Source organism: Grammomys surdaster, unplaced genomic scaffold (genome assembly GCF_004785775.1).
Source record: "Grammomys surdaster isolate TR1022 unplaced genomic scaffold, NIH_TR_1.0 146, whole genome shotgun sequence".
Lineage (NCBI taxonomy): Eukaryota > Metazoa > Chordata > Mammalia > Rodentia > Muridae > Grammomys > Grammomys surdaster.
Genome location: NW_021604604.1, coordinates 2064600 through 2077037, shown reverse-complemented (window position 1 = coordinate 2077037; position 12438 = coordinate 2064600). Strand labels below are relative to the sequence as shown.

Here is a 12438-nt window from a genome sequence, read left to right as displayed (position 1 = left end):
TGCCGGCATGGAGGTTGGAGGGGGAGGTATGTAAACTCATCATTTCTGTGCCGTTGGTGCCTAAAACATAAATGTTTGTTGAGTTTGTAAAGGAAAGAAGTTATACCGATATAAGTTGGAACACAAGTTTAGATCAATTTCTGGTCTGTGTTTTTGCTGACGTTACGCAGTTGGTTTGCTATGGCTGTGCTTCCTCTAGAGCCCACATTAGAGGTGTCAGTCTTTGTGCCCCGCCCATTCGCCCACATTAGAGCTGTCAGTCTGTGCCCCGCCCACTCCCTCCAGCCTTGGTGTTTTGTTCAAACGCCAGCTCTCGGGAAGAGTTTCATCTCTAGCTGACTTCTTACTCTTCATCCGGGAGCTCTTTTTGGAGAGTCAAGGACAGAAGCACTCCACACAATCTTAGTTTGGGTGTAACTCCCCATGTCCCCCTTCAGGCTATCTGAAGCCTGGAATCAAGAGAAGAACATTAGTGTGTCATGAGTCCTCATTTCCTGTCATGGGGCCTACACCCAAAGTCTTTGCCAGGGTGAACTTGGAGTTGATAATCGGCCCTCTCCCATAGCCTTGAGAAAAACGAACAACATGGGTTTCTAGTCAGTGAAGAACTAAGGGCTAGAGGAGACACCACCAACTCTGGCATTTCCTCCTCAAATCAAACTGTAGACTTGGATTCTCTTGGCATCTCAGTGCATGTATAAACAGCCTTTTACCCTCATCCACAAATGGGACTCCAGGCTTACCTTCAATCTAGACTTCTCAACATATGTGTGTATCTCTGTGCATCATAAATTCAGTACAGGGTGCAGGTGTAGCACCCGGACACAGTATAAAGACCCCCAGGTTCAATCATAAGCATTGTGACATCGACAACAATGGTAATATTGTCACATGCTGTGCATTTTAGATAAACACCATTGATTTAGCCCCTGTCTTTTATCTGGCTAGGGAAAACATGGCTGCCTAGTGAGACATACCACACCCATCTCCTTGAAGCCAATAGAGAATGATATTGTAAGATTTAGAAGTGTCATGGGGGCCATGTCTTGTCATTTGTTGCTCTCCTCGGACAATCAGAAAGTTAAAGCCAGCCTAACATCTGATCTGGAAGGCTGGCAAAGAGCCTAGAAGCAAGAGAGTCTTGACAGGACTGGGGACACAGGTTGTAGTAGTATCCACTCTAGGTTCTATTATAATTTGAATCTGAAACATTCCCAAAAGGCACCTGTTAAAAACTTGGTCTTGTGGTGTTGCTGGAAGTGATGGATCCTTAAGGAGTTGGAGACGGGGTGGGAGGGGGGAAGAAGTTAAACCATTGGAGGCATATACTTTAAGGGGATATCATGATTCTTGTCCCTTCCTTTCCTTTCCACCTAGCCCTAACCCCACCTTGATGACCATCATTGCCACTGAAAAGGTCTCCTCCACCACAAATGCCCCACCAGGACATATGAGACATATTATAACAGCCCCAGGTCATAGCCTTGGGACCAATGCCTTTGATCTAAACTTTAGCAAACATAAGAAACAAGAAAATCCTCAGGGACTGTCTAGACAGTACTGATGGCTGACAGCAAGATGGAAAGGCTGTGTAAAGAGAAGTCTGTATGACTAAGGCACCCAATGAGAATAAAAGACCAATGTGCTTAAAGATGATTTGGAAGTTTCAGGTCTAGACAGTAAAGCCATTCCAGGTTGGAAGCTGAAGTCACAGCACAACAGAAAAAGTGTTTAAGAATCTGAAATGTCAGGCTTCTATAAAGCTTGTTGGTATGGATCTTAAAGCTACAAAAGATGGCAGATTGGAATAAGGTTGTATATGGTTTTAATATGAAACAATCACACACACACACACACACACACACACCAGGCTCATAGGAACACTTGGTCCCTAGCTGGTGGCACTGTTTCAGAAAGCTATGAACCTTTAGGAGAAGAGACCAGGCTGGAAGAAATTGGTTGCTAGGGGGCAGGCTGAATGAAGGGTTGTGTCACTGCCCTGCTTGTTGGCCACCTGTCTGTCTGACTCTGTCTGTCAAGAGGTGTGAAGTCTACAGAGACATGCTCCCACCACTGTGAATTCTGGAGGTCTTTCTCACACCGTGGACTGTACTTTCTCAAACTGTGAAACAGACTAAATCACTTCTCTTTTAAATTGCCCCTCAAATTTGCTTGCCTGTCCCCTAGTGCTTCTCAGATCCTTTCAAATAATTCTAATTCAGAAGCAGGGAACATGTTGAGATGGCTGAAGCCACAGTGGGACAAACCATACCTAGCCTTCCTGCTCATTCCAGAAGCAGAGGGCAGGTGGATAATAGACTCTAATGGCTAGCTCCATCCATATCCCCTCCATGAGCCTAGGTGCCTCAGTGAGAAGCAGAGGTGATTCAGAGATTCAGGAGTGGTGTCGTAATTGCTTAGCTTGTCCCATTAGGGTAACTTCGAGCAGAAATGGAAAGTGAGTAGATTAGTTACCTGCAAGGCTTCAAGCATAGCAAGAGAACCTCGATTCTGATGTTCTGTTGACTCCATCCCTTCAGAGTATCTTTAATTAACTAGGGTGTGTTTCCTCTCATACCATAGAGACAGGGTGTGAACATGCAAGGGCTTGAAACCTATTTGCTATCCAACTGTGAAAAATGACTTCAGTTCTTGTAATAATAAGGATTTAATTCTGTCAGTGTTCTACCTGCAGGGACACTGGTCTTGTGGAATGCCCTGTGCAGAAACAATGGGCCCTCATGTTGGTAGTCCCCACAGCCTATGCTTACTAACTATTCTCACATTATTGGAGGAGAGAGAGAGACAGAGAAGAGACAGAGAGAGAGAGAGAGATAGAGAGAGAGAGAGACAGAGAGAGAGAGAGCGCTAATAATACATGTTGTTCAGATTTCCATCGCTGTAACTAAATGCCTGAGTTAAACACCTTGAAAATCCTGATTCATTTTGGATCATGACTGTAGCCTGCAGTTGGTTGGGTTGATTAGCACAGTGCTATGGCGAGACAGATCAGCATGACTTGGGGTGCTTTGGTGAACTGAAGCCACTTACCTCCTGGCACACAGGAAACTCAAGGAGAAGCCAGGGTCCCAACATATCCTTCAAAAGTATTCCCCATTGATGGCTTTCTTTTGCTAGGCCCCAGCAGTTCCTAGCAATGCCATTGACTGGAAACCAAGCTTTTATCAAATAACCATAGACCCCAGTGATATCAAGGAGGAAGAACAACAAATCTAAATCTAATCTAAAAATATTAGACCCAGAAGTGAATTTAGGGATCACTTAGTACTCTTAGAATAGCAGTCTTAGTTCCTATAGTTGTTACTGTCCTGTGAAGCTATTTTTAAAGATAGGGAACTGCCTAAGGAAGGCTGAGTTTCTGATGCACATTAGCTTACTTGACTGGTTTCAGCAAGCTCCTCTATATCCTTCTTGTATCTTAAAACAGTATTCTTTGGGGGCTGGGGAGATGGCTCAGTTCATCTGTCACAGGAACATGCAGACCTGACTTAAGAGAAGCCAGCAAACACATAAGAACAGGCTGAGTGCCTCTGTAATCCTGTCACTGGAGAATACAGTGACAGGTGGGTCCTTGAAGCTCATTGGCTACCCAGCCTAGCTGAATTAATGAGCTCCTAGGTCATTGAGAAACTCAGAAAATAAGGTGGAGAGCGACTCTAAAAGATACTCAGCATCAACCTTGGGCTTCCATCCGCATGCACACACATGTGCACGTGCACAGGCTCATCACACATGCTTGCACATAGCCTTTGGGATTCACCAGAAAGAATTAATGGTCTTTACTCGGTCTGGTGTTAGCTTGGTTCCTAATTGATATAAGTTTGCTTAACTATACCAAGATAAGAAACGTATCCAAGCTAAAGGAGGTTTCCTTCCTGACAAAGACATGTCTGTAATCAAAAGAGGTTAAAGGTGAAACTTGAGTCAAAAAAATCACATAAATGAACTCACTGGCTAAAAGTATTTCCCCAAACATAAAAGGTTTTCTTCCTTCTGTTCCGAAGGTAGAGAGGGCAGCCCTCTGACTGTATGGGCGTTTGCTTCCCCTGCACACACAGACCAGGGCAGGGAGGGATGACGTCAGTCGGGAGCTGATCAATGATGGGAACTGCCCTTGCCCTGAATTTTCCTTGATTTTTTCTTTTTATTCATGTTATATTTGGACCTTAAACAGATTGCTGCAGCCAAGCTGATTTGCAGCATTAAATGACTAGTTAACTGTCTCTACACATCACATAAATACAGTTGATGGAATGATATAAAATGCTTTATGAAATCATTTTTGAACCATCTTTTTGACAGTAATTACACCAACCCATAATACCTTAAACCAAGTGAAATTGGCAAGAATTAGCCTAAGCGTCCTTAATATTCTGATGGTTATCATGCAGAATTGCCACTGTAGTAAAATGACAGGGTCGTGTTTAATTTCTCTTCTTCCACTACATTTGTCTTATTTTTTTCCCCTTTTCACATTAAGCACACATCATAACATTTCATCACGGGAGAAGGCTGCATAAGTTTCCAGTTGCTGTAATTTAGTTAAACCATAAAATTGTTTCCAGATTACCAACCATGAAATGGAAAGACAATCTTATTTATGAATTTATAAATCAGATAATCTCCCTCAAATGAATCCTGAAACCAGAAACACTTTGGTGATTAAATGGGAAGGAAGAAGTTTTCTCATTACCATGTGTCAAAAGAATTGTATTTTCACAGTCTGAGACATTGGTGCACACATTTGTGGTTGCTGTGCTGTCTGTCTGTCACTGCCTGCACCACATTGATCTCATGTGGAAGTGGGGGAGAATTGTGACCCTTCTACTGTCAGGTTCAAGTGTCTATAAGATGCAGGAAGGATGCCAAAGAGCTACCAGCAATATCTGACTTGGCATCTCCTCCCTAGTATCTCTGTTGATGCCATAGCCTGGAAGAAACCACCCAGGGAGTATTCAAGCCCTAACTCCTGGTTACTATATACAGAACCAAGCATGTAGATACTTATGCTTTTGCTCTAAGCATCTAAATTCTCATGCCAGACACTTCTACATGTGTGTTGCTATCAGCCCTGAAGAGACAGACAGTGGAATGCAATTGAAGAATTGTATTTCTCCATCTGCACCCAAAAACCATTATCAAGGGGAAGCTTAGTGGAGAAGTCCAACTCCCACTGAGCCAAAGAAAATGCAAGGAAGCCCTGTAGGCCATCGCAGGTCACACCCAGCCCCTGCTATGATGCTCTGTAATTCTGTCCTTGGTAATGATACAGTTAAAGACAAGGTCCTACATCCAAGGTGTTTGGTTTGGTTTTTAATGCACTGCCACCCACTCTTGTAAGACAAGGTAGTGAATGATTTTTGACCAACAACAGATTGACTAGAACATTGACTTAGCCCTGATCTGCATTATATTCATAGCCAGTGTCACAGGGCCAGTGGATCCATATTGCATCCGTAGCCAGTGATCCACTAGAGAGATTTCTTCTTCCCCTCTCCCTCTTAGCAGAGTCTTGATTATTCCTTGTAGCTGTGTACCTGCCTGTACCTTGCATTTCTCTTCCTCTTTTGTGCAGTGAGTGATAGGGCTAACCAACTTTCACTCAGTACTGGCATCCCTCCCCCCCCAAAGAAAGCCATTTCCCAAGTGTTTGTGTGCGTGAGTCTCCTACATGGCAGACACTGTGACCAACCACTGCTCTTGTCACTTCTGAGATGCTACTGTGACTTACCAATAAACATGGGATTTCTGGCAGGTTTTTACTAACCTGATTTCCTTATTTGAAATGTTTATATCCTTTTTCCTTGACCTGTTGACCCTTTTATGGTAAAGAGGAGGCCAAGTACTCAGTGATGTCTGAGATTAGCATCCACTGCTGTGTCTGGACGTATCTGCAGTCAGTCTGTGGAGACGTGAGTCCATACTTGGCATTTGAGGTTATTTCTACCCCAGTAGAACAGAGATCATACCATTCAGACTTACCTAGCTTGGTGGGGGTGCTTGCTTTTGCAACCATTATCTACCTATACTTCATGACATATGTACAAGAAACGTCATGTCATAACTTCACCATCAGTGAAAGCACGTGGACTTGTCGAGTCAGAAGCTGGCAGTTGCAAAGCTTAACTTAGTAATTAATTAGGCATTAAAGATTTTAGCCCAAAGGCAACACTTAAGACCTCAAAACTCAAGGATACTCTTGATTGCCACAAAGTTCAGGATACAGATTTCCTGTCTCTCCATGAGCTCAAACTCACCAGTTGCTTTTCTGTAGTGAAAGGATGGATTGCTATTCTAGCTCCATAAAGTACCAGATTAAGCAGCTGGCTTGCACTAGAGAGCCACATTGTATGAGTGTGCTGTTTGTAGAATTCTTATTCTACACCTATTGATCACCATCACATGTTTCCATGATATACCCATTGTCTAAGATGCAGAAATGTGAACCTGTTTCAAAAACCCGACTGTAGCATCAGGTAGTCTTGAAGAGAAAGGTACAGCACCTGGCCATAGCAGTAACTAAGGGGATTTTTATTAGTGTGCTCATGATTGAGTTATTGAGTATATTTTTCTTCTTTGATCCTGTAAAATCCTCAGGCTAAGGCAACACCATTAGACTGAGCATCGTCTACTCCCCAACTAAAGTTGATTTTGATTGTATCCTCCAAGGTGTTGGAAAGAGGCACTTGTTTGTCTGCCCTTGGGCTATGAAACAAGTCTAACTACATGTATAACAGATATATCCATCATTCACCCGCAAACCAGCCTGCAGCTTCCCAGCTGCAAAGAACAGCTTAGAGGCATGTAGGAATGCAGGGCCTGGCCCAGAGCGCCACCAGTCCCACCAAGGTCTGCTCTCATGCAAAGCAAACAACAAAACAGGGTCAGGAGGTTGAAAAACACGTGATGCATGAACATCTGAGCGTGATGCCGTTCTCCGGGAGGCCGCTGATGGCCTGTGCATTGTCTTTCTTGTGAGGTCACTGTCTCCTCTCTCAACTTTTCAGTAAATCTTGGCCTTCACTGAGGATCTACAGTCTCCAGGTTTGAGTGGACTTTGGCCGCCTACTGGGTGGTGCCTTTTATAACCCTCAGGTAGATCGTTCACCCAGAAGAACCAGTCTGAAAGTCAACAGAGCTTTAACAAACAATTCTCTTGTTTTGCAGAGAGAGGATGCAAGCCATGGAGAAGCAGATTGCCAGTCTAACTGGCCTTGTTCAGTCTGCGCTTTTTAAAGGGCCCATTACAAGTAGTAGCAAAGAGGCGTCTAGGTAAAAAAAAAAAAAGCAAGCCATGCAGCAAAAAAATAATTCAAGCCGCTTCTCTTTAATCATTACGGCCATTCATTCAGTGAAATTTGTTCCTTCATGATCATTTTAGGGCTGACCTGTTTACTTCTTTATAAATTATGGTGTGGGGGTTGTTTGTTTTGTTTTGTTTTGTTTTGTTTTGTTTTGTTTTTATTTCCTTCCTGGTAATTCTTGGACAAAGGTAACACTTTGGCCCAAGAAGGGTCGAAGGACTTCCCAGTGCATGTGGCTTCATGGACTACTCGCTGAGCAGTTCCTGTTACTCCCATCCACGCCATCATCTGAAAATCACTGTGTGTCCAGCTGCATCCTACCTGTGTCAGCACACACCTGGAAAGCCTTCTGCATCGCGGGCAGTCATGGTGCTGATGTCAAACACCTTCATTGCTTACTTCATCACCGCTAAGTCTTAAGAGTTGAGGAAAGATAGTGGCGCTTTAAAAACTGGAGAGTTGACTCTCTTTTTTTATTATTTTCTTTTATTCAGTGAGAAAATGATGAAAGCCACAGCTAACAGGAACCAAGCAGATGGTGCAGGTGAGTGTTCCCGGGAGCTCTGGAGGCCATGAGTTTCAGTTAGCTCTGGCTGGCTTCACAAGTACCCAGTGTTTCTCTAAGTCAACTTGTATGATTTCAGGGAAATCACCATAGCTACTGCAGCTTCCTACAGTGTGGAAATTACCTTTATCGGCCATTCATCCACTCTACTCACATGTCCTTACTTCCACTCCTGGTACTGGTGTATAGAGTGAATATGGCGAATGTAAAACACGGGTCTGACTGCTTAGAACTTAGAATCCACAGTAAAGTTGAAAATGTATGTGTATTGAATCTCAAGAATTAAGGGATACAACAGGGCTTGCATCTCCCTGGAAAGGTGAGGGGTACCAAGGGTACCTAGAACTTAGCAAAAGGTAAGGGTAAGGATCCTTCTAGGTAAAGGCAACTTACATGTCCCTTAAGTGTACCGTGAAGCCATTGGGAGATTCCACTCTGGGGAAGGATGTTAACGTGGGTGGAGTGGAAATGAACAAGAGTGAATGGGAATAAGTAACCACTTATAAAAGTCTAGACGGGAAAAGAAGATGAATGTGAGTTAGGGCTTTCCTTTTAAATGCTAGCATTCTCCTAAAGGAGAACTGACTTTTATCACTAGCAGACCTTCCTGGTGTCATCACATCTCAATGTGGTGACAGCTGGATCCTGTGGTCCCTAAACAAGCCTCTCGGCAGACTATGCTGTCTTCCTGCCTGCTGGGTTAGAAACAGATCAAGGCAGGAGTGTGCTCACTTGCTGAGGCTCTACAGAAGCAAACAGCCAATTGTATGAAACCCCTTATTTGGGGGAAGCCACATCTAGTTTCATGCAGCAGAGGAATGTGGATAGGATTAGGAACATAGGTTTAACCCCACCATCACCACCACCACCACCACCTCTGGCTCCGCTCAGGCTGAGCAAAGCTTAGCACTCAGTTTTATGGGATGTTTCTCCAGCATTTGACTTAGAAATCAATCCATGGCCTGGGCTGAACTCCGGCAGTTGTTTCATAGAAATCACTAAACTTGTCTTCAGAGCAATTGCCAGTTTGCTTTGGCGATATTAATTCACTCATTTCCTTATTTATTATGAACTTAAGAGGATAAAGTGAAACTACTAACCACTAAAGCCTTCAATGCCTCTGAAATCCACTCTGGAAATGATCGTCATCCTGATCAATGTGCACATGCAGGTCTGTAAGCTTTGACATCTTCTAGATAGCTATAGAATATGTAGTAAATAAGGAAATGTTTTGGGAGTGCTTCCTGTGTGCCTGGCACTGCTCATGCGTTAACCCATTACTGTCTATCCCCATGGTAGGTATCATTTTTATTTCCTTGTTGCAGATAAGGAAACAGAGCACACAGCCACACACATGTGACATACAGTTCATATCCCTACTCTTCTATCTCATTTTTTCACGCTGTGATAGCCCAGTCCCTTGAAAGATAACACCAGTTATTTGATTTCTTCACTTTGAAATTGTCATAAATGCCATTATTGAGCAAAGCAGAAAAGAAAAAGCAAGTGTAGTTTCTTTGGCTATGTTTCCAAGTTTGTGATCAGTAATTATGGGGGACAGACGGTGGTAGTGGCCACATGTTTTCTGAAAAGCCTAGGAGATTGGCAATGCCATTAGCAATGTGAGTGATTTTCACTCTCGTATCTCTGCCCAGTTTGGTCTTTTTCCTTCTAATGAATGTATCAAGGCTAGACATTGCCCACGGGGGTTTAGTTGCCATAGCAGCCTGTACCGTGCACAAAGTATATTAATTCTTCCATAATCCTAGAAAGTAAACTATAAGAAAAGCAGTGTTATCCCTGTGTACAGACAAATAACAGACTTATATAGAAGCCAAGGAACTCATTTGGGCAAAGGTCAACCAACACAAATGAAATCCAGACTTTCTGGTTGCATTAGAAATATGTAATTTACTTTAGACCTGAGGGAGCAGAAGGCATCTCCCACTTCTGAAGCATACTGTATATGTGTTACATTGTTTATTATCTCAGCTAACACAGCTAGTCCTATGAGAAAGATCCTGCTATTCGTATCTTATAGGGAGAGAAGTAGGCTCGCCGTAAGTTAAGATGCTCAGAGTCCCCAAGCTAATGACAGTTTTCCTAAACCTCCCTCCAGTATTAGTTCTATCACAACAAAGTACATCATAAGTTCACATCGTATGCACACTTGTTAAGATTCCTATTGAGATCTAACTAAGTAAGGGCCAGTGAGCGCTCAGTGGGTAGAGGCACTTGGACAAGCCTGCCGATAACAATCCCCAGGACCCCCATAAAGTTAGAAGGAGAGAACAGACTCCAGAGTGTGCTGTGACCTGAGACTGAATGCTATGTCATATGCACTCCTCAAGCCACCAACACATACATTATCATCATCATCATCAATGACATTTATGATAATGATTTTAAGATATAACTAATCAAGATCAATTACCTAGAGTAGTATACAAAAAGGAGTAAGATTCTGGGGGGAAACTGTATGTTGTCTCTTACTACTAGGCTTGGCAAGAAACTGAATGTGACTACCCACCTGGGTGTGTGGCATACCAACCCCAGGTCTTATGGCTCTACTGTGAGTGGGAACCTACTTGGAGTCCCCAGCAACTAGATCTTCTCCGTCCTGAGTCTACATCTTGGGGCCTTTACTATAGATTCTTGCTAGTTGTTGGGTCACCTCCAGTGCTGAGACTGTCGATGGAGACAGAGAAGATGGTTCTTTATGCCATTCTTCTCAGAGATCTAATTCAGTCAAGGGCAGTAAGGCTTAATCTTCATCAGACAGTAGGCTAAGCAATCATAGGTGCTGACTTCCTTCGCCTGCCAGGTAGCACCAAGAACCATTTAAGCATGTACAGAGAGAACACAGTTAAGTCACTTGCTTGTTTGAGGTAATACATGGAAACATGGCTCGTGAAAATGGCCAGGTTCTGGCCTAAGTAATTAAGTGACCTTGGCTTGCTTTGTTCAGTGAATAAAGTGACCTTGGCTAAAATCAAATGGAGAGAGACAGAAAGCAGTGTGGGGAGGCAAGTGGAGGTAACGAGTTAGATCTGCTGGTAGGAAAGGCTGGTGGTGACGTGAAGCCATTGGTATGTGGCTCCAAAGATAAATGTAGGCTGGGGGAGGGAAGGAGGCTGGGCAGGTGGCAGAAGAGGACGTAATTGCCCCTGAGAGCAGAAGGGTAGGCTTAGGACAGAAAGCTCTCAAAGGCTGGATTCAGAGAAGAGACTGATGACAAGGACGGCAGAGAGGGAAGAAGGCAAGGGGTGGACATTTCAGTGTGACAGGAAAGGAGAGAAGTGACTGACAGACAACATGGACCAATGGTGTGCTGAATGAAGTCATGCTCCCCAGAGAGTCGCCATTGATTACTCCATCACTGGCCACTTTGTGAACAACCATTTCAGTGTATCGATAGGACTCAAGCCCATGGTGGAACCAGAAGTTATTGATAAAGATGTATTTTTAAACAACTTTAGATTCCATTAAGAAATTGATTTTTGAAAATGTGTTTTTTGAAGCCCATTGTCAGCATTCAGCATTCATTAACAAAAAGCATGTGGACTGGAGTCAGCCACTTCTAAGAGTTGACTCAGCAGGTAAAGGTGCGTGTTGCACAAACTCGGCAACTCAAGTTGGATCCCAGCACCCACTGAAATATGGAAGGAGGAAACTGACATGCATGCACACACACATGCACACACACATGTAGGCACACAAACATAAGTAAATAAGGTTGGTGATGAACATGCAAGGACACAGATATGTAGAAGCACTAGACCTTCATTTAGGTGAGGAGCTGGCAGAGCAGACTGACTAACAGGGTGTCCCTTTTTTTTTTTTTTTTAACCAGAAAGAGACCTCTGTGGTTCCATTTACTATCTGGCTGTTATATAGTGTAATGTTGGGAAAATTGTCATGCCTCTACACATGCACCCGTACCTACAAAAAAGGCAGATGTTGGCTGATTCTAAAGCAACAACTTGAAACTGATAGCTGTTCCCTGTCAGAACACCTGACCTTGGAAGACACTAAGTTGATTATGACATGCTGCCATAGTGAGAGATGTCACTGGGTATCCTCTTCCTTTACACCCCTATCATGGAAAATAGTCTTCTCAACAGCTGCCCAAATGACAGATGCTGACTTTTCTGAGGGTGACTTTGGTATGTGCGTAAGGGAAAGAAAGGGACATGTACAAGTTTCTCAAGTCTTGACTGGTGACAGTGTTAATAACCAAAAGTGCTGGCCTTCTGGGGTTCCTTGGAAGCAATGGAACAGCTGATTTTGGACAGTCACCCCAGTGTGAAGAACTTGGTGTGCCACTAGCTCTGCATCCCGGTTGCTGAGCCATAACAGGAAGACAGGCCTCTACTAATAACCATTACAGAGTGTGTAAATCAATAACAAGTCTCTGTCCTGCAAGGCCAGCCTGGGTCATCACAAAGCTCCCAGAGGAGGGAGGGAAGGAGGGAGGGAGGGAAGGAGGGAGGGAGGGAGGGAGAGAGAGAGAGAGAGAGAGAGAGAGAGAGAGAGAGAGAGAGAGAG

General features: G+C 43.7%; 1 protein-coding gene across 9 annotated transcripts in view; it reads left to right on the top strand.

Annotated features, from left to right (window-relative positions):
* Kiaa1217 (KIAA1217 ortholog) overlaps positions 1-12438 on the top strand; it is a 294129-nt gene that overhangs the window by 242664 nt on the left and 39027 nt on the right. For 5 of the 9 annotated variants that reach the window (XM_028764807.1, XM_028764809.1, XM_028764808.1 and 2 more), the window contains 2 exons: positions 7189-7293; positions 7820-7869. In XM_028764807.1, the coding sequence (XP_028620640.1) occupies positions 7189-7293; positions 7820-7869 (155 nt within the window). The remainder of the gene's footprint in view (positions 1-7188; positions 7294-7819; positions 7870-12438) is intronic. The other 4 variants (XM_028764815.1, XM_028764814.1, XM_028764810.1 and 1 more) reach the window with 1 other exon arrangement.